General features: G+C 41.3%; 3 protein-coding genes across 3 annotated transcripts; 2 read left to right on the top strand and 1 right to left on the bottom strand.

Annotated features, from left to right (window-relative positions):
• The first annotated feature begins 732 nt into the window (after positions 1–732).
• Positions 733–14,034, top strand: LOC114864499 (endothelin receptor type B-like). Its single transcript, XM_029165363.3, has 8 exons — positions 733–956; positions 5,555–6,092; positions 7,042–7,154; positions 7,240–7,444; positions 8,136–8,285; positions 8,365–8,498; positions 8,597–8,705; positions 8,798–14,034. Exons 2-8 carry the CDS (start codon positions 5,703–5,705, stop codon positions 8,942–8,944), a joined length of 1,248 nt encoding a protein of 415 aa, XP_029021196.1. The 5' UTR covers positions 733–956; positions 5,555–5,702; the 3' UTR covers positions 8,945–14,034.
• On the bottom strand, positions 12,767–16,920 carry polr1d (RNA polymerase I and III subunit D). Its single transcript, XM_029165365.3, has 5 exons — positions 16,780–16,920; positions 16,140–16,237; positions 15,795–15,871; positions 14,904–14,986; positions 12,767–13,028 (listed from the first exon to the last, which is right to left on the bottom strand). Exons 1-5 carry the CDS (start codon positions 16,816–16,818, stop codon positions 12,981–12,983), a joined length of 345 nt encoding a protein of 114 aa, XP_029021198.1. The 5' UTR covers positions 16,819–16,920; the 3' UTR covers positions 12,767–12,980.
• A 546-nt stretch (positions 16,921–17,466) lies between these two features.
• sybl1 (synaptobrevin-like 1) lies at positions 17,467–20,757 on the top strand. Its single transcript, XM_029164884.3, has 8 exons — positions 17,467–17,708; positions 18,106–18,283; positions 18,537–18,594; positions 18,715–18,852; positions 18,971–19,061; positions 19,381–19,448; positions 19,573–19,665; positions 19,754–20,757. The coding sequence occupies exons 2-8, from the start codon at positions 18,138–18,140 to the stop codon at positions 19,820–19,822; spliced, it is 663 nt and encodes a 220-aa protein (XP_029020717.1). The 5' UTR covers positions 17,467–17,708; positions 18,106–18,137; the 3' UTR covers positions 19,823–20,757.
• The last annotated feature ends 50 nt before the right edge of the window (positions 20,758–20,807 follow it).

Raw genomic sequence — 20,807 nt, 5'->3', positions numbered from 1 at the left:
GACCTCAAGAAAAGCCATCGCTGGGAAATGAGCACGACGAGAGCAGCACCAGTGCACGAGTGTGAGTAAAGGAGGCACAGGTGCAGTGTGACGTCTGACAGAAGAGGCGCTTGTGAGAATGTGTATAATAGTTATGCTGTCTGTTAATGGTTTGACAATATGAGTCTGTGCTAATGACAATAATGATGCCCCGAGAATAGCTGCCTCCCAAAATAGAGCAGGGGATGGGTGCCATTAAACGGCCTCGCGCCACAGAAAGCGCCTTTGTTCAGCGGCGATGGTGTGAGGGCTGTGTGTGTGTGTGTGTGTGTGTGTGTGTGTGTGTGTGTGTGTGTGTGTGTGTGTGTGTGTGTGTGTGTGTGGTGACAAGTGAAGTGAGCAAAGAAAAATGATTTTGATCAAACTTTGTTGAAAATCCTCAACAGAAATGTTTTGAACAATAAGAAATAATAAACGACTTAACCACATCAACATTTCAATTTACAACAAATAACAGGTGTGCCAGAATGTAAACTCACTTTGTGTTAACAATATCTCAAAATCTGTCCCACTGTGTCTACGCCACTAAGGAAAAAAACGATTTGAAATCTATTTGAAGTTGAAGAACTGCACAATGTGTAAGTCGCCAACACACGCACCTAGTTACCGTCAAAGCGCTGGAAACGCTTCACGTTGTTCAGCGTGAACGCACGGTCCGCGTCCTCTAAGCTGCGCCCTCACGGTGAAGGATGCTCGTGTCTGGGACGCGATTGGCTGTTTGTGCAGCCTCCCGGCTCCTGCGTATAAAAGCACGGCTCGCCCGGCTGCGGGTCACGGCTCAGTCGGAGCGTGTAGCGCAGCTGGACTCGGGGGGACGCGACTGTGGTGTTTACTGCTGGAACCCAACCCGAAACAGCTTCACACCGATTCGCGGAACTGTTGCGCACATACTGGATCGCGGCGCGACGCGCGGCGCGGTGAGTTCACGCGCGCACAGACACTTTGTCTTGTCTTGACTAAATAAGTTTTGTTGGTCTTATTCATTTGGAGAGCGCGTTCACTTGTAATAAACTTAAATGGCTGTATATGTGCGGGCCTGATAACTCCGTTGCCATGTGATCACGCAGAAAAGAGCTCCGTATTGTTGTGCGGGTCGTTGCATTTGGATGGTGATCGATGGCACTTTGCATCGTTTTTCTGTTACAACTTGTAGCTGTTCACAATTCATAGTTCTGTCCTCACAATAATATGTTTAAATCTAAAGGCTGACACATTTTTCGGGTCACTGGCTTCCTCTCTCTCTCTTATTTGGATCTTTCCACGGCGCAGTCCACGTAGCTGCGGGGTGCTGGCAGGAAAACGGTATTTCACACGACGTAACGCATGTAAAACGAGGCTATTAACTGTCACGTCTGTGTGCTGGGGTGCAGTGGAGCGGGACCTCTGCTGGTATTTCTCATGTTAAGTTGTTTACCTTCTCGTGGAAACAGCGTAATGATGACATAGTGAATGTATAGATGTTATGAGTGTGCAGCGACATCTGGTTTCAAAAACAAACTCCTCGCTGACACCGTTTCAATTAAACCACCAAGTTTGACCTTGCTCTGTTTTGCTTTTTCTTTTAAAACAATGTAATCTCACTTTGGGGAATGATGGAGCAATGAATTAAGGTCAGATGTGGGAAAGTTACATGTGTGTTATTATTTTAATAATTGGTCTTCTTTGGTTCTAGTTTTATTAAAATTTGCATAAAACATCATCTAAAAAAACTATTTAGCAAATGCACTGAAACTGACGGCTGACTGGTGTGAAGCTCCTTCTTCCTGTATCTCCCGTGTTCCCTGTCTCTGTACCTTCAGCTTTGCTCCCATGACTCCCTCATTGTACCTCAGCTCTTCCTCCTCACATTTTGCCTTGAGCCTTTTCCTGATTTTTTTCCTCTAAAGGCTACAGTAGATCAAAATGTCAATCTTTGCCTTGTTTATTGTCAGTTTTGGCCGGGCTCCGCTTCCTGTTCTGTCTTCTCACACACAAACACATTCTGTGACGAGTCACTGAAGACTTATTCTCATACTTTTTTACTCGTCTATTTTTTTTCTTTCCTCCTTTTTTAAGAAGCAGATCCAGCAGAACTAAGGGTCAGTGACAGTCGCCAAGTGAAAAGATATTAGATAAAGAGGATCAACCCAATTAAATTCTGCTCTGATATGGCCTTGAACAACACAAAGACATTACTCAGTTCATCTGTGTGTGGACGAAGGCCAACTTTTCAAAACTGATTTCTTGTGATATGTCTGAGTTTGTCATGTGATGCTGTGTCTTTGTGTGTGTGTGTGTGTGTGTGTGTGTGAACAGAATGGACCCCTGTGTTTCAGAGCCAAATGCAGCTGTGCATGGCAGTTGTGTGTGTGTGTGTGTGTGTGTGTGTGTGTGTGTGTGTGTGTGTGTGTGTGTGTGTGTGTGTGTGTGGTCAAGATGTGATATTAGGGCTGAGGTTAGAATTGACTTGTGGTTGAGATTAGAGCAAAGATTAGTCGTCTGCCTTTATTTGTAATGGGTAGGGTTAGGGTAAGGGGCTAGGGAAGGCATTATGTCAATGGGAAGTCCCCACGTTGATGACAAACACGACTGTGTGTGTGTGTGTGTGTGTGTGTGTGTGTGTGTGTGTGTGTGTGTGTGTGTGTGTGTGTGTCTGTGTGTGTGTGTGTGAGAGCACTAATAGCATCTCTGCCCATGTTGCCTCCTTGGTCAATCAGCCCATTTATCCCAGGACATGCCCTGGGGCATTATAGGGATGCACGTGATTGAGACTCAATATTTAGTTGCCACTCTTCTTTTGCCTCTTTCAGTTATTTCTTAGCAGGTTGCACCCTTCAGTTTGCTCAGGTAAAATGCTCCATGGGTTTATGTCTGGAGTATAACTTGGCCTTTGGTCTAAAACCTGGTGAACTCCTTTATGGTTTGGCTTATTGTGTTGCAGCTGGTTTGTATCTAGTAGGTAAGTAAGTAAGTGAACTTAATTTATATAGCACGTTTCACGGATAAAAGTGCTTTACAAGGTGCAATAATATAGGAAAAAATAGTGATACCACAGACACAAAAAATAATAAAACAAGAAAACAAAACACACAAAAACTACTGTAATAATACAGCAAGAAAGTTAACTAAAAGCCTGTATAAGTAATTGTCTTTAGCTGCTTCTTAAAACCATCAACAGATTCCGTCATGCGCAGTGACAGGGGCCACAGCCTGAAACAGGTCCCCCGAGTCTTTAGACAGGTTTTGGGGACCATCAAGAGGGACTGATTTGAGGAACGGAGAGCACGGTTTGAGGAGTATGGGGTCAATAGGTCTTTAATATATTAAGGAGCCTGTCCATAGCTGAGCTCATGTTGCCACTGCCACCATCATCTATAAAAATGAATGAGTTTTGTCCCAGGAGATTCATCTTCACTGCTACTCTGGAGGCTGATGCCGATGTCACTAACAGTTGATCTTTTTACAACCCCACACGTTGGATATCTGTTACTTGTGTATTGTTTGTGTGTTGGCTCTGGTTGATCTTCCATCTCCTGTCAGCTTGTCTATTGCTTGTTTTTCAGCCCCAACTCTGGTTTTCATGCTGGTTATCTGTGTAATCATTGTTTGGATTCAAACTAAAGGTGCTGTTTTCTAAGTTGTACATCAGATACAAATGTACATACATTGAGAGAAAAGCTCCCTGGAGCTTGTGGTCACTCTATTTTCCTTCATTTTCCTTTTTATTAAACAATATACAAAGCTGTGTGGACAGGCGTGTTACTGCTTCCATGATAATTAATGGAATAATTCTAACAAATTTTAGATCTTTTAGATCCCAAGGTTGTTTTCTGAGGGGTTTCTGAAAAATGGCATAACTACATTCAAATGAATTTATCTCTGCAAGGTTTATTTGACTGCAACTAGAGTTATACTGTAGGGGACACTTACAGTATGAGATGAGATATGAGGTATAAACCTAGTGTTACTGTTACTGATACGATGTTTATGAATAATAGAAAAGTAAATGTTTGTGTAATGTTTAAGTTATATCTAAAAAGAAATGCACTTTTAGAATGAATATCTCACTAAAACAGAAGCCAAAGAGACTTCTAACCCCCATGAAATAATAGCACAATTGGTGAACATCAGGAAAGGGTTGGCTTCAATACAGTCAAGTACAAAGTTATAATTTTATTTAATTTTATTTTCTATTTATTTAATTTTATGATTTTAATAAAATTTAATAAACAGGAAAATGAGCTTAGGAGTTTCCTAGTGTGAATGTTTTTCCACTACTATCCACCTAAAACAGCAATAAAAGTGATCAATCTATACCAATCTAAACATATAAGAAAGTGTTAATTCATGTCCACCATGTCCAAATCTGCTGCTGTACAGGCCACTGAGGGGGGGGGGGGGGTCTGTACAGCCATATCTCCTCCTAGCAACAACTGACTGAACTTGTTATAAGTTAGAAGAACGGATGATCACTTTTTATGGCCCTGGTGCAATACGAAATGTCAATAAATGCCCCCCCTGTAAATCACTTCAGAGCAGCTCTGTGAGAGGGCTAGAGAGTAACAGAGTGAGGGATTAACCTCCCAGGAGGTAGAAATAACAGAGAATGGGATCAGTTCACCAGTACTGGACTTTGTGTGATGATATTTGAATGTGTACATTGTTTATTTAGCTAGTGATTAGCTTAGCATATGTCATTCTTTGGCTCATAACTCATCACATGTGATAGCTAGCATGCTTTTGTGCATATCTTTAGATTCCTTTAGATTAGAGCTTTCATTTGAGCCCTTGTTTGTGGGTGTCGCATAAGAACGACACTTATATAGTGTTGTATCCCTGACTCTGTTGTTTACTTTGATGTTAAACATGTCTATATAGTCAGCCATATAGTCATATAGTCAGCCATTTGAACCCCAGGGGAACTAAATTGGGTGACACTGGCTGCCAGACCCTAATTAGGGGTTGATGAAGTAAATAAATATGTTGTGTCACAGCTGCAAGACAAAGTTGAAGTACCAGTTTTTCTTGCTGCGTAGAAGCTTTTTGTTTTAATTTATTCCAATAGAAACTCTTACTTGAATAAATGTTGCTGTTGTCATCAAATTAACTCAATCATAAATAAACATCAGTCTGAGTGTCCTAAAGCTCTAAATGGATGCATTCAGGCACAGTTCGACTTAGCAGCATAAATGCTACGCATGTGACATGTTTGCCCGTATAATGTACATCTAAGCATTCATGTCTACACTTAAGTTTATGGTCAGTCGTCCGTGTGTCACATACTGTAGAGGTGAATGACTCTCTTTGTTAGTAGAGTTCATCATCTGGGGACCCTGAATGTCAGTCCAGAAGTCAGTAGGATTTAATATGTACTTTTAGTGAATGGGTGTATACACGTCAGCTCATCCAAGCGTTTTTGATATATTGGACTTTTTGAACCCCAGCATGCAGCTTGTTTAGACCATATTTCAATTTCGCCAAACACATGCAAATCATTTTGTGTGTGTGTGACACAATGGTTTATCTTTCTCCACAGGACAAAGAAGATTGGACCCAGGCCTACGCTGCCAGACCCAGAGCCAGGCTCAGCGTGTGGCTTTCCATTTGAATTTGAGTGCATTTAAGTACAGTATGTGCTTTTAGCCAGAGACCTATCCCTCTGAGTGAACCAGCGTCTTGTAAGGATGAGGGCTCTCTGCGCCTTGTTGTGTTTCCTGATAGTCGCGGAGGTCGGAGCCTCTAGGGTCACCCGCGACTCCCAGGGTCAACCTGCCTCTTCGGAGGCCACAGAGACCAATGTCTCCACCCTGTTCCCGCCGTCGCAGCCCGGCCAGCCACGTGGCGCCCACCCCCCCATGTGCAAAATTGCCACGGAGATCGCGCACCCCTTCAAGTACGTGAACACCATCGTGTCCTGCCTTATTTTTGTGATTGGGATAATCGGCAACTCAACACTGCTGAGGATCATATATAAGAACAAGTGTATGAGGAACGGGCCAAACGTCCTGATTGGCAGCCTGGCACTCGGGGACCTGCTTTATATAATCATCGCCATTCCTATCAACGTGTATAAGGTAAACACACTTCTCTTCTAGAGCTCCATGATACTCAACCTGTACATGTACATCTGTTTGTTGCATGTAAAATTTTTTTGCACTTGACAAAATGCCAAATAATTACTCAAAGCGAGTTTAATTTCTTACAGGGCTGACGTATAATTGAATCTTTAATCTAAATCCAATCTCAGTACGCAGCGCAGACCTGTACGCAGCGCCTTCCCTGGCACGTCCTGTGGTTTGGCGTAGTTTATGTGCATCTTGATTGCTGCGGTTTGTCTCTGTTGTCTCTTGTGTTCAGCGCATTTCATGTGGTTTTGTTCGCGTCCCTCTCTTGGGCACAGACTGGGGAGATTGTTTCGCCGAAACTACCGACTGCTTAAGGATGATTTGAATGAGGATCTCCATAAATCAGATGCAAACACGTCGAAGTGTTGGAGTCTAAGGCGACGTTAGAGTTGTGTTATTTATTTGCTTTAAGTGTGTGAAGTGAACTCATCCAGCAGGCTGAGGGGTGTTAAGTGCCACATGTGCTTCTCATAATGTGGCGTCAACTGTTTGCCAAAATTAAAGCATAAAAAAAGGAAAGTTAAAGTTGGAATGTTGCATTTTATCTGGATAAATATGAGCCTTTCACTCTGAAGGTAATTTATGCAATAGAGAAGCATTAAGATTGGAGTAATAATACTGTAAAATAGTATGTGAAAAACATTGATAAGTAAACTCTATTTTAACAAATCTATCAAATATGCTTTTTAACTTCAACGACAAGAGTCAGAAAGTCGAATAGTTGAAAGACCTTGAGGACTTTGAGGAGTAGCTTTGTTAGTTACTTTAGCTGCTGCAGTAACCATAAAAGATGTGAAGAAGGAGAGACCCGCGCATGAACCTTAGCAGGCTCTGTTTACTCAGGTGACATTTCTGAAATGTGTCTTCCTCCACTTCTCTCCTCTGTTCTGACCTGCAGCTAATAGCTGAGCACTGGCCGTTCGGCGTGTATGTCTGCAAGCTCATGCCGTTCGTCCAGAAGGCTTCAGTGGGAATCACCGTCCTGAGCCTGTGCGCCCTCAGCATAGACCGGTCAGTGCTCCTATGAGCTACGCACACGAGTCGAACGCCGCACAACACTAACGCATGTGTGCTGCTACTTGTGCTGTGTGCGCAGCTACCACGCGGTGACGTCGTGGAGCAGGGTGAAGGGCATGGGGATCCCCCTCTGGAAGTCAGTGGAGGTGACGCTGATCTGGCTGACCGCCATCGTCCTGGCGGTTCCTGAGGCGCTGGCGTTCGACATATTGGAAATGCCGTACAGAGGAAGCAAGCTGCACGTCTGTATGCTGCATCCAAAGCAGATCAACCGTTTTATGCAGGTAGGGGGATCAGGAGTCATCCTCTGGGTACCATGAATCTGCTTTCGTTCTTATGTACTCTGTTGGTTTATTTCAGTATTAAGCAAAGTGATGAACTAACTGATGCTATTTTACAAATAGATTACATTATACATTCCTACTTACATTTCAATAGTTTGAACTTCAGAATCCCTAATTCCTAAAGAGCCTTTTCAAGTATCTTTCTTCTTGTCTTATTATGCTGTTACACGCATGCGTTCTCACACTGATTAGGATCTGTGCTGTTGCCACGTTAGGAAAAAAGTGGGCTTTGTTTAGCCGGCACCTGATAATCCTTCCAGGCACAAATGTTAACAGAATGATTTACTTCAAAGCAAAGGGCCCGAGCATCAATAACGTAATATGTTTTCCTTTTCAAGCTCCTCCAACAAGTCATTAGTGTGACGCCATGCATACACACTGCATGCAAATCCTTTCTCGTTATGAACACATCATTAAACTACAATGAAGAAAAATGTGTGGATACTGTATTTCAGGTTTATTCGAACCAGAAATAGTCTTAAAGATTTACAAGACACGGGGGCAATAAAGCATAGAGCCACTATGACTGTTCAATGTGTTAGTTTTAATTTAGATGTCATTATCAGTGAGAAATATTTCAGCTGTGGAACGTCTTGAATCTGATTACTTTTGACCTGCTACTGTTGTCCAGTTCTACAAGGAAAAGAAGGACTGGTGGCTCTTTGGCTTCTATTTCTGCCTCCCCCTGGCCTGCACGGGATTCTTCTACACACTCATGTCCTTAGAAATGCTCAGTCGCAGGAAGGGCATGCGCATAGCACTCAACGACCACATGAAGCAGGTACGCTCGCCCCGTCACGATGTGAACCGCCGTGCGTAAGGTTCGGCTCCTCATCTGTCTTTGTGTGCGGATGCTGCAGCGACGGGAAGTGGCCAAGACGGTGTTCTGCCTGGTGTTGATCTTTGCTCTGTGCTGGCTGCCGCTTCATCTCAGCCGCATTCTGAAGAACACAATCTATAACCCAAACGACCCCAACCGCTGCGAACTGCTCAGGTACGCGTACAGTATACAGCCGGCTGGACACGTGCATTGTTCTCCACCCGGGGACTTCCCCTCGCCTTTAATGTAAACCTCGCCTCTTCCCCTGTCAGCTTCCTGTTAGTGATGGACTACATCGGCATCAACATGGCCTCCCTAAACTCCTGCATCAACCCCATTGCTCTGTACTTCGTCAGCCAGAAGTTTAAAAACTGCTTCCAGGTAAGAGAGAGCACCTTCATGCTGTTGAATCTAGGGTCAATCACAAATGGCGCCACAGACAAACACTGTGCGTGTGGCTTGTTGTCTCGCAGTCTTGCCTGTGCTGCTGGTGCCACAGGAAGTTCCCGGCGGAGGATCGGAGCTCAGCAATACGCTGGAAGGGCTCCTACCGCGGGAACGGCCTCGACCGCTCAAACTCCCGCTCCAGCTCCACTCAGAAATACACAAGCTCCTCATAAACGCACGCACTGTTGTACCAAACCCACATTCCCACCAGCTCCAGTTGCACGGAGAGCTGAGAAGAATGGAGCAAGGTTGAAGCGACTTCTACAGGACTCTCAGCGGAATGAAATGGTAAAACAAAAGGCTGGACTTGGACCTGTACAGGCAGTAACACTAACTGCAGCATCAAGGTTACACACATCTGTTCATACTCCGACGCTGAGGCTTGTGTAGAGAAATGAAAGTCTCTCAGTGGAATTTTATCCTAAATGCATTCATAGAAAATGTTTATATAAGCCACATTGTGCATTTACACTATGTACAGTAGTATTTAGATGCAGCGTTGCAGCCTTAAGGTTATATCCAGCCTCAGGGCGACGTGTATAAGCTTATACAACCTCACAGACGCAGACTCCAGCCTTCTGTGAGTTCTCTCTATGTATTATGCGCACACAACGACAATCAGCCGCCCCTCTGAGTAAAACGGGCCCCGCCGCGCGTCCCACAGTCACATGGAGAGTCCGAGCGTAGCTGAGTCATGTGAGGGGCAGCTGCTGGCAGACACCAGGTGATTCCTGTCACGCCGCGCACAGCGCATTGCCGCAAAACTGTGATGGTGTAGGTGGTTTCCACTGGATGAAGAGTCCAGCCTCGTGTTTGACGATGGGAGGAAATATCACAGAACAAGAGCTTGTTTAGGCTGCTAACTTGGGTGTGGCCACTTGTTAATAGTCATTTGGTCACGTGACTGAGACGATCCTGTGGCTGGAAATTAATCCAAATGTTACTTATTAAGTAATTTGTTTGGAAACAAAATATTCATTTAAAAGCTTCAGTATTTATTACATTCAGTATTCATTATTTCAATCTGGATATTCATAAAAATGTGTTCATATAATTACCACTAATTACAGTATGTAGTAGTTACATGCAGGGAAGCTAAATAATTAATAACTGCATGACTTGTTGACAGACATGAGCTGAGGAAGCGTATGATGCGACACAACAACATGTTGCTAGCTTTGAAGTCAGGACGCGTTAGCTGGACGTGGCTGCGAGCGCTCAGCACTCACGCTTGTGACAAACCTTGTGATGCCAGAGCACAGAGAGAAAAAGGTCCATTTACGCCATTTCTGACGACATCAGCACGATCGATCCGTGTGGTGTAAAATCATTTGTTTTGCGATGAAGCCGTAAACACACGCATGCCCCTTTAAACCTGGCTCATCCTCTGGCCTTAGGTTAAAACTTTCATTAACACTAAAACTAGCTTAAATTAGCACTAGCACTTATCTAATCCGATGTCTTCGCTGTGCTTTCAGCTACATACTGTAGCTAAAGTAATTGTCTTTGAAGATACATAGATGTTCAGCCGTAATTTAAGGCCCGAAGATAAAATGAAATGTGAATATTGACCCTTGCATTTACACTGTGCTCATTTGTTTATATTATGCTTTAACAAATATTTGTTGGGTCTATTTACTATTACGAGGCATAGATTTAGCTTGATACAGCATTAACCAGTACACAGTGGAAGAGAACGAGGAGTTTATTTTTGTACAGTAGGACTGTAGTGTCCTGTAAATATATCATACACATAATATGCTTCATATAAAAGCCATATAAAAAAAAATTTGCAAAAGCCTGACTTGACTGTTCATTTGAACTTCGTGACAGTCGTCTTTATTTTTACCAGTCCATCGGAGGGTGAGTAACGTGTCTCTGGTTTTGTGTTGTTGTTCGTTGTTTTATTTGAGGTTACATTTGGTTTCCATCAGATTTCAGTGAAAGGCCATTAAAGGACAACACGTGGCAGATGCTGCAAATTAGCGCCTCCAGATCTTTGCCTAGTTGGGAGCGATCGGAGGAGACAACCGAGCAGCGGGTTCCGGGGTCAGGCTTCACGAAGCAGCGCGATGGAGATGACTGCTCATAAAAGCTTGAGGCAGCGTTCAAGGGCCTTTGTTGTTTCACCCAGTCACAACGTCCAAACAGCCACCAGCTCCACGAGCAGTAAACCTTAGAGAGGCCTCAGGTTTTTATTGACCTTCAGGAAGGAAGCACCAGTTTCTGGTGATGATGATAAAGAAACTGATAAAGAACTCATGAACTGTAGATATATACAACCTAAAATGCTACTCAATCTATAACTGTCATTTTTAACAAAAAGTAAATACTGTAATATAAATATTTATGGATATTTGAACAACAAAGGAAAATTGAGTGACAATTTGGAGGAATGTTCTGTCAAACTGCTCAACCAAACACGCTCTGCAAATAAATCTTGGTATGAGTTGAAACTTCCCTCGTACAAAATTCTGAGCTTCATAATAGACGTGACGCTTTTAACTGAACCACATCAAGCGCAGCGCTGCATTCCAAATGACTGTTTACCAAGAGGCTCCCTTTCCCTCTGCTGCTGTAAATAAACGATTTTCTGAACAAACAATATTTTAGGGCTTGTGCTCACACTCAATGTTGTTTTGCACCCTCGCTGAGCGTTGGGACTTTCCCTTCGACGGCGACCTCCTCGGCCTGTGGCGTGTTGTTACCAGAGCTGTTTGGAGTCACTTGGACTCATCACTGGCAGCTTCAGGACTGTCATCGCTGAGGCAGTGTCTCTTCATTAGTGAGTTCAAAAATCAAAGGGGAATTAGTTATCAAAAAAAAGTTATTAAATCAGTAGAGCAACAGCAAAAACTAAATGTCGGAGCAAAGGTTTCAAATCAAAAACTGAAGAAAATCATGTGACCAATGAACCCAACTCTGCTGAACCAATTTATGGTTTTTGCACAACCAGAGTTAAAAATCCCATTTAAATCCAACTTGTCATAGTTTATTTATTAGGAGAATAATGAGCAGCATGTACAATAACAAGCACTGTATATTATTGACACACCTCGTTATCCTTCACTATGCACATTGTGACTGTAAATGATCTGCTCTGTGTTAACACCACTACTGAGCACAGGTTGAAGGGTCATTGGCACACGTGAGAGAAAGGTCAGCAAATGATGGGGAGGTCAAGCTGCTCTGTCTGTCTCTGTTGATCACCTGGAGCGTGTCCTGCGCTCTTACTTACATTACTCGTGATTTATGCCTGTCTGTGCTCTGTACATGTGATATCCACTGCACATCTGTGCTTCCTGGAAAACCATCTCTCTTTTGTTCTTCCTCAGGCTTTTCCCTCCCTTCCATTAAAATGTTTTTTGATTATCCAATTTGAGGTTTTAGGGACAGAGGGTGTCACTGTTCTACACAGTAAAGATCCTTCAGGCAATTCTGTGATTAGTGAAACTGATATAAATAACTATAATATAAAATAGCTATATAAATCATTTGTGATTTGATTTTAAGTGATTTGCTGTGGCAGAATCAGCAAGTCATTTCTAAACATGTTATATAAACTATGAAGTGTCCAAAGGTGAATGCTGTCAGTCTGGACAAACACAGAACTTGGGCTGCTCATGCTACACGTAGTTAGTTATGCTGTACACGGAGAGTTAGCCATACATGACCATGTGACTGACAGACGGACACCATTAACCTCAAGTAACTCTGACCAGATTATTTACACTTCACTGCTATCATTTTTCACTCTGTGTCCTTCTTGGCACTGTACAAATCCCTAGCACCACATTCCACTGGAAGTAAGGACTTCCACTTCTTCCTTCACTATAGTCAAACGTGGCTTCAAAGGACACATGAGAGCAATTTGGTGTTTGAGAGACTCATCTCTTTAGGTTTGGACATCCTTCAAACGCTGTTATATGATATGAAAATAAATACTACGGAGTGATCTGTGTTACAAAATGTTTTCATGAGATCCCAGCAACATGAACATGGAAATCTGCTGTTTAATGTTTTACATTTGTTTGGTTAATCATTCCAACAATCCTAGAATGACAAATGCAAAAACACACATAATATACTGTACAATCGTTTGAAGGTGACATGATCAAACTACTTTGACACATAACAAGGGAAATATTATTATAACTAGTTTTGCAGTTTATTTACAGGAACACTCCAAAGCCCCACATGTGATGCTCCTCACTCCATGGGCTCCTCCTGTCTCTCTTTGAATTCATTAACTCTCGCCTGAAAAAAAAACATAAAAAGAACATGTCAAGAACTGTCCAACTGTACTTTCTCTATGTGATGAATACAGTAAACAGAGATCAGCGCTCAGATGAACCAGGCCTCCGTCCTGTTCATCCAGACAGCATCTGGAAAATTAGGTGCAGAATTTCTCCAGAGTTTCCCTTTCATGCATAAAGCATGTTGTATAAAATGTCTGTAAAAATTTTGCCGCTGTAACAAACAACTTCCGCTCAAGGTTTAAAGTGGTATCTTATTCTTGCTACTGCAAATTTAGATGGCACCTTGTTAGAGCTTTCAGGGGGTGACATGTAACAAAACCTGCTTCTTGAATAATCTTTGTTTTTAGAGCTCTTGAATTTGGCACTAGTTTGCTCGCTGTGAATCTTTTGAAATAACACCTACCCTATTATAAACATAGGCCCTGGACATCTGGGTCACAGCAAGCCTAGATGAGGCCTAGTTAATGTTGGACCATCCAACAGAGGAAGACGATTAGCTCCCTCTGCTGCAGAGGATATATTTATTACAATTATCCTCAGAAAAAAAAAATCGATGTACAGCAAGTCAGATCATAACCCACAAAAATTCTTCTCACAGATCAAATAGCAGACTTATTTCAACATCCACTGTTCACAGGACACTTTGTGAGGTCGGCCTTAATGCTTGAATTACAGCAGAGAAACCATTACTTTCAGTCAGGCAAAAACACACAAGGAATGGACGTGAGATCAGTGAAAATCTGTGGAGTTGTGGCTTCAGCTGCCATGTCTCTGTTAGACATGTGTGGTTACCATTGTGAAGCATGGAGGAGGAGGCGTGATAATGCAGCGGTGTCACGGAAATGGGAAATATGGTTTCTGTAATCAGAGTAAGGGATGAGGATGAAACCGGATTTCCCCCAGTAGTTTTCTGTCATGTAAACGTGCAACCGATTTCATGGAGTGATGCTGCCTTTACTGTCTTTCAAGTCTACCCAAAATCCCAATACAACTGAAGGTCGACATCCAAATGAGTCACTTTATTATTTCCATTTAGTCCCATTGCACTTTAAGCAAGAGCACTCTGTCTGGTCAGTCAGGCCTCGACAATCACTGCATCTAAATCCAATTGAGTTGGTCTGGGATGAGTTGAACTGGTGACTGAAGGAAAAGCAAACAAACATCCAACACCCCACCACTTTGTGGTTCCAGCCCACTGCCTCATAAGATTGACTGAGGGAATGCGGTTTGTAAAGCTATCGGAGCAATAGGGAGGTCTTTATTTTTTAAATTATTACAATATCTATATCAGTTCTCACTGTGTTTAGCATTAAAGTACAACATTTGAAATATGGGAAGAGGTTGTGTTTGTGCAGATACTGTAACAATTCCTGTTTTTCACAACGGAGCTTAGGTTTTGTAGGTTTTGTAAGTGCTCATCTGTGCCATTGAGTGCTGATCAGGAGGCAAATCAATAAACACAAGTAAAAGTTACGTTTCGCTAAAAAAATAATGACGTTATGGTACAAATATGTCTATGTATTTAAAAAGATTTATAATTAAAAATTCTTCATTTTATTTATAGTATTTATTTTAATAATGTTTTAACTGTACATTTTATGTGAATTTGCCAGGTACCACAGGTGTTTGCTGTTTTTGATATACATTTATATATATTTTGATATATTATATTCAAAGCAGTTACAGTCAAAGGGTTCACGGATCTAAGAAGTGACAAAATGTATGTCACGGTCTTCTTGATTTATACATCAACATGTGGAGTGTGAACTGCCCTTTAATGATGTAAAGTAACTTATGTACTCAAATGATCTATTTAGTCAACAGTTCAGTATGTGGCCCTGGCACCATCTGACAGAGATACATTCAGGATTACCTGAAAGGTGTTGAGGACATGTTGACAAACATCGTTGAGCTCATTCAGTCCTTTACGGAGCGGCTCTGTGGCTGGAACACCCCCTGAAACAAACAGCAGACACCTCTAAAGGAAACCAGCACCAGTTCAAACATGAACAAAAACGCCTTTGTGACGCGCAATAATTTCAGCATTGGAGACAAGCGTGTAAGGAGTGGTTTCAAATTGTGGCTGCACAACAACGTCGGACTAAACAAATACAACACAAACAATGTGCAATTTTTTTCCACTGATGCAAAACGTAGATTCTTTCTAGGTTTCTTTCAGTGTAAATAAATATATTGGTTTACTATTAATAAGTTATCAAGGTTTCAGCATCCATCAAGTTGAGCTTCACTACTTATAATAATACTAAAACCTAATGAAAAACCTTTGGTTGATTTTTCATGTGTTCTCCCACATTTATTGGAGGAGCCACGTCTGAGCCACTCATCTTTATGGTGGGCAACAAAATATCAATATCTGACACTCATTTTTTTCCCCTGGGGTTTTAATAAAAGCAGTCTTGGCGTGATGGAGCCATAAGGAAAGACTCTCCAGGCATATTTGTTTTGTTCAACACAAAAACAAGTTGTTTTCTCAGTCATACACTTTCGTTTCATGTGACACATTGCTGTTATCTGTTGGCACTTTGTGTGAAACAGCTGACAGATGTTTTCTTTTTGTAACAACTCAGGAGGTTATAGTTGTCTGCAGACAAGGGCGAGACAGTGGATGTGCGTGCACTCGGGTTGTGGCTAAGTGGAGAAAGTGATTGCACAAGGCTTCGATCAGCATGTTTACTTTGCAACAACAGCTACAGTACCTGTGTAAGACTAAGACTAAAACAACGACGTGATGGGGATTTCTCACCTCGTGTCTGGATGCGAAAATTGATCTTGGTCTCTGAAGGATGGGTAATGGTGTAGCCACAGAAATCTACCTCGGGGCTGACGAAACACAGTACAAAGAAAACAGGTACTGTTATTGAGCATTTACACCTAATCCTAAGCAGGACCAACTAAGCACACAATGAAGTATCAAAATACCCATTTTAATGTTTAGCATAAAAAGTCAGAAAAATCTCTATTAGTCGTAGGGAATCAAACTACAAATAACAATCAACAGGCCACGGTGAAAGCGGAGATACATTAATAAACACAAAGAGGCCACAATTCCAAAATAAAAACAAAAAAACTGTGTTTAAAAAGAACTGACTTCTTCATGATCATATATCTGAGGGAGTTGCCCAATGTGTGGTCTTCATCATGCAGCACAAATGTTACACAGCCCTCATCAGCCCCGTCAGCCTGGACCTACAACATAAAAGGAATACCTATTGAAGCAAGTCATGGCATCAAACAGTCCAACAACCTCCCTGGAGAACAATGGATCGAATTATCAGTCATTTTAAGACTTAGCTATCACGCAGAGCCAGTACATTTAATAATCATTGTCGTATTGTATCGTATTAAACATTAGGCTTTAAGCTAACTCGGGGATGTATAGTTCCAATGCTGCCCCCAAGTGGAGGATTTACAAACCTGCTGATATATAAGGAATCTCACATCATAGGTGTAGCTACCGCTTTAAAGTTCCGCTCTTTGTATGTTATATTACACATAGACAACAACATCTGGTAAAGTTTACAACTCAGTCTGATCCTTCGAGCGAATACCAAAACACGTCAATGCTAGCTAACACTCACGGAGATACACGCGCATGAGGAGTTTCCACGCGGTGTTACTGCTATGCTTAGAGCTTTTAGCCTAACATTCCTCCAAGCATAGCCTCGCAACAGCAGTTTCATGAGTTCATTCACAATATAAAGAGGAAAACAATCTTAGAATATTCTCACCATCTCCAGTACGGGTTTCTTTTCGCCTTCCCCAGCCATGCTTCACGTTAAGGACTGAGTTCGTCAACATAAAGAGGGAGTGGGTCGCCCTCCTCATGGTCTGACAGGCAAGGGGTAGCGCGAAAGTAAATTGAAATACATTTTAGGAAATTAACTATAAGTACTAACTATTAATTTTTGTTACACTCTTTATCTTTCTATGTTGTATTGTCTGGAAGTATACATAGGTAATGCGGATATTACTGTGTAATATGGACTACTGCAAATCCTGCAAGTTAAACTAAAGGGATAAAATAACAATATGTCATCCGGGCTCTGAGTACTTCAAAAACTACAGAACTACAGTTTTATTTAATCAATGTTTATTTTTATGAAGTCCACGTAAGGAATTTGCACGTATTATAATAAAAGCAAAGGCTGTAATTATATTATATTATATTAATAATAATTATTTTTATTATATAATACATATATATTATAATATATTATATTTAAGCATTGTTTTTTTATTAGAAACAGTAAAACTGATTGATATTTGTTTTTGAGTTTTATTCTGGTGATTAAAATAGCGGCTAAAACGCTTGCATGACGGACGTGCATAAGGAGGCGGGTCTTGTGTGCCTCCCACACGCCTGGGCTTCCCCGTACGTCGCAATGGTGTGACGCCCTTATCAAACATGACGTCAACGTACACAGTAGGAACTTGAAATGTAGTTCAAAAGGCGAAATGACACTGTTGAGTTATCGCAGTAGGTAATGCGGTAAGAACTACATTGACCAAAAAGAAAGTGTACTCGTTTCCGGTCTGGAGGTCTAGGTTGTTATCAAAGCAGAAGTCACTCGAAAAGGATTAGCTAGCCTGCTAGCAACTGAAACCTGTTCAGATGTTGCTGTAAATGAACTACTTTGAAGAGCGCCACCAGATTGAGGTATTGTGTGCATCATTATAAATTATAGAAATTACAGGATAAGATTTAGACAGTAGTTACTTAACCGGGATTACGTTAAATATTCCTTGATAACGTTTCCTACGGTAGACAACAATTTTAGCTTCCTAGCTTGTTGTTGCTTTTGTTTTAATTTTTACTGACGTCGGAATAATTTAGCCATTTAGGTTAGTGATTAGTTTAGTTTGACTTTCTGATACACGTAATTTCATAGAGCTTCTTGTCTATGTCTTCCGTCCCTGTAACGCTGTCATCAAATGTTTTATTAGAGTCGTTTTGTGTTGGGCAATCCCCTCTTTTCCAGCCCACCCATGCTCTGCCTGTAACATTCGCGAGGTAACGCCAGCTAACACCTCACTCTTTTTTTTTGTGTTATCAGCAAGTATTAGTGCTGAAACCCCAGCTGTTGCCATGGCAATTCTGTTTGCTGTGGTGGCTCGTGGCACCACCATCCTGGCCAAGCATGCATGGTGTGGTGGGAATTTCTTGGAAGTTACTGAACAGATTTTAGCCAAAATCCCTTCAGAAAATAACAAGTTGACCTACAGTCACGGCAGGTAGGACTGTGCTTCAATTAAAACTTCAGACACACGTAAGCTGCAGCTACGCATCTGAACAAAATCATCAGAGAAAATACTCCTAGTTATTTTCTAATAAAAAGAATGACTGTATTCAGAATAAAATAATTCAAGTAGTGAAATCAATTTTAAAAAAATAACATGATGATTTAGATTCATAGTGAAGTTACCTGTAGTTCTTGTTTCTTTAGACAAAGAACTGTACAAACAAACTTCCTTTTTTCTTTCATAGCTATCTCTTTCATTACATCTGCCATGACAGAATCATATACCTGTGTATCACTGATGATGTAAGTATGCAAATCCTCAGATGTAGTTCATTTTTGTGTACAGTGTTAAAGAAAATGCCAGCTGATAATTAATATTCGAAATAAAGTTGTTGGTATTAATTAGACCTCTGCGTGTTAAAGGACTTTGAGAGGTCACGTGCATTCAGCTTCCTCAGCGAGGTCAAGAAGCGTTTCCAGACCACGTACGGGTCACGAGCTCAAACAGCCCTACCATATGCCATGAACAGCGAGTTTTCCTCAACACTGGCAGCTCAGATGGTGAGTATGACAAGATTGAGTAATAGTGTTGTGTGAATGTGTATGTAGTTGACAAAACAGATATAGTCATCACAAGATGCCTTTAAATATGTTTTTCTGCCTTTAATCATCCTTGTAGAAACACCACTCAGACCCACGTGGATCAGATCGTGTCACTGAGTCTCAAATGCAAGTTGATGACCTGAAGGGTATCATGGTCCGCAACATAGGTGAGCTACTCCTTAATCTTCACATACACTGATGCTTGATACAAAATACATATTCATAGGGACCTATACAAAAATAGATAAAATATGTTGCGCTACACCAGTAATCAATCAACAAAGTATTGGTAGTTGTCTCTGCAAGACTGAAAATTAATATTCTTGTGAGAAAAATCAACAGCATTTTAACATGCATAATTTTGCTGAAAACTGCTGAGCTGCTGTTGTAAATATCTGATTTGACAACAGTTTACTACAGCTGGTCTTATTGCAGGAAAGTTTGCTTTGACCTCAGTTAACTCTGGCTCTCTGTGTCTTTTAACAGACTTGGTAGCTCAGAGAGGAGAGAAGCTGGAGTTGCTGATTGATAAGACAGAAAATCTGGTTGATTCTGTGAGTTTCAGTTGTTCGTTATACTTGAAGAATATTGTAATTGACTAATGTATGTTCATTACTGTTTATTTATTTGACGATTCATACTTGGAATTAATGTTATTTACTGGTCATGCATTTCTAGTCAGTCACATTTAAGACCACAAGTCGAAATCTTGCACGAGCCATGTGTATGAAGAACCTTAAGCTGACTGTCGTCATTGTGCTTGTGTGCCTGGTGAGTCCAGATAACATGGCTGTATAGACAAAATTGTGTCAATAACCAAACAACTGCTCACAGAGTAATTTTTGTGTTCTTTCTTCAGGTGGTCCTGTATATCATTGTCTCTGCATCATGTGGAGGCCTGAGCTGGCCCTCTTGTGTCAAAAAATGAAAGCAGGGTGGAGGTTAAGCAACAAAGGACATGGAGGGGAAACGGCTGTTGAACTCTGCTTGCCAAAGGACACAAGAGGAAACACAAATTTCCTTGCTTTGCTCCTCTAGTTTCAACATCCCTGGAAAACACTTGCTGCTCCTCCTGCCCTCTTCGTTGCTCCCTATTTGATAGTGTGCAAATTAACTTGCCTTCTGGACAGGGAGTCCCGCCTCAGACCCACACTAATGGACAGTAGCCATGTGGCCTAAAACCAATGTGGAACAATAGCACTGTCTTATAGTCTGGCACATTTATTCTGTCCCATGCACTCAATCAATTTGTAAGACCGTCTTGAATCTGTCTATATAATTGATTGACCATTAAAACTGGTGATAGAATAACCATAAAGATAAATAAAATTGTTGCCCAAATTGTGTTATGTCAGCAGCGACATGAAGCTGCAAGGTAGCATTTACTGTGTGTGGAAGATCTACATAGAAAGATTATCATTACAGTGTCTGGACCTGTTTATTAACTTAAAACCAATTTCCTGACTAAACCGATGCAGTATACAATATTTTGATTTACAGTTTATCACAAAGCACAGTATCTTCCAGAATTTATGTAAATGGATGTAATTATACAAATAATTATAGTCAATTTGGTTCATTATTATTATTATTATTATTAGGTTTCTTTAACACAAGCCTGTTTTTTTATAACATAGTTTACGATCCCCTGCCTATGGTAAATATAGTTACTTTAATTTGCCTTTTATTTGTACTGGGGTATTCAGAGTGCCCATCGGTTCTATTAACTCAATGCACTTTTTACTTTGTACATAGATTCGCTTCCTGCCATCATATGGTTTACAGTCATGTAATTATTTAATTATTGTACATTCAGATTTGAAATAATAAAACATGATGGTATCTGGTGGTTGACCTCTCTAAGCTTGAAGTCAGTGTCTGTCATTTCATAATGCGTTACTAATAACTGAACC

The sequence above is a fragment of the Betta splendens genome, chromosome 10 (genome assembly GCF_900634795.4).
Source record: "Betta splendens chromosome 10, fBetSpl5.4, whole genome shotgun sequence".
In the NCBI taxonomy this organism is placed as follows: domain Eukaryota; kingdom Metazoa; phylum Chordata; class Actinopteri; order Anabantiformes; family Osphronemidae; genus Betta; species Betta splendens.
This window is presented reverse-complemented; position numbering and strand designations above follow the sequence as displayed.

Coding starts and splice junctions, on each gene's coding strand:
- sybl1 (XM_029164884.3), top strand. CDS start 18,138: ATGGCAATTCTGTTTGCTGTGGTGGCTCGTGGCACCACCATCCTGGCC. Junction 19,449..19,572: donor CAGAAAATCTGGTTGATTCT/GTGAGTTTCAGT, acceptor ATGCATTTCTAG/TCAGTCACATTTAAGACCAC. Junction 19,666..19,753: donor TCATTGTGCTTGTGTGCCTG/GTGAGTCCAGAT, acceptor TTCTTTCTTCAG/GTGGTCCTGTATATCATTGT.
- LOC114864499 (XM_029165363.3), top strand. CDS start 5,703: ATGAGGGCTCTCTGCGCCTTGTTGTGTTTCCTGATAGTCGCGGAGGTC. Junction 7,445..8,135: donor AGATCAACCGTTTTATGCAG/GTAGGGGGATCA, acceptor ACTGTTGTCCAG/TTCTACAAGGAAAAGAAGGA. Junction 8,706..8,797: donor AGTTTAAAAACTGCTTCCAG/GTAAGAGAGAGC, acceptor GTTGTCTCGCAG/TCTTGCCTGTGCTGCTGGTG.
- polr1d (XM_029165365.3), bottom strand. CDS start 16,818: ATGGCTGGGGAAGGCGAAAAGAAACCCGTACTGGAGATG. Junction 15,872..16,139: donor AGATATATGATCATGAAGAA/GTCAGTTCTTTT, acceptor GTGTTTCGTCAG/CCCCGAGGTAGATTTCTGTG. Junction 14,987..15,794: donor TTTTCGCATCCAGACACGAG/GTGAGAAATCCC, acceptor TGTTTGTTTCAG/GGGGTGTTCCAGCCACAGAG.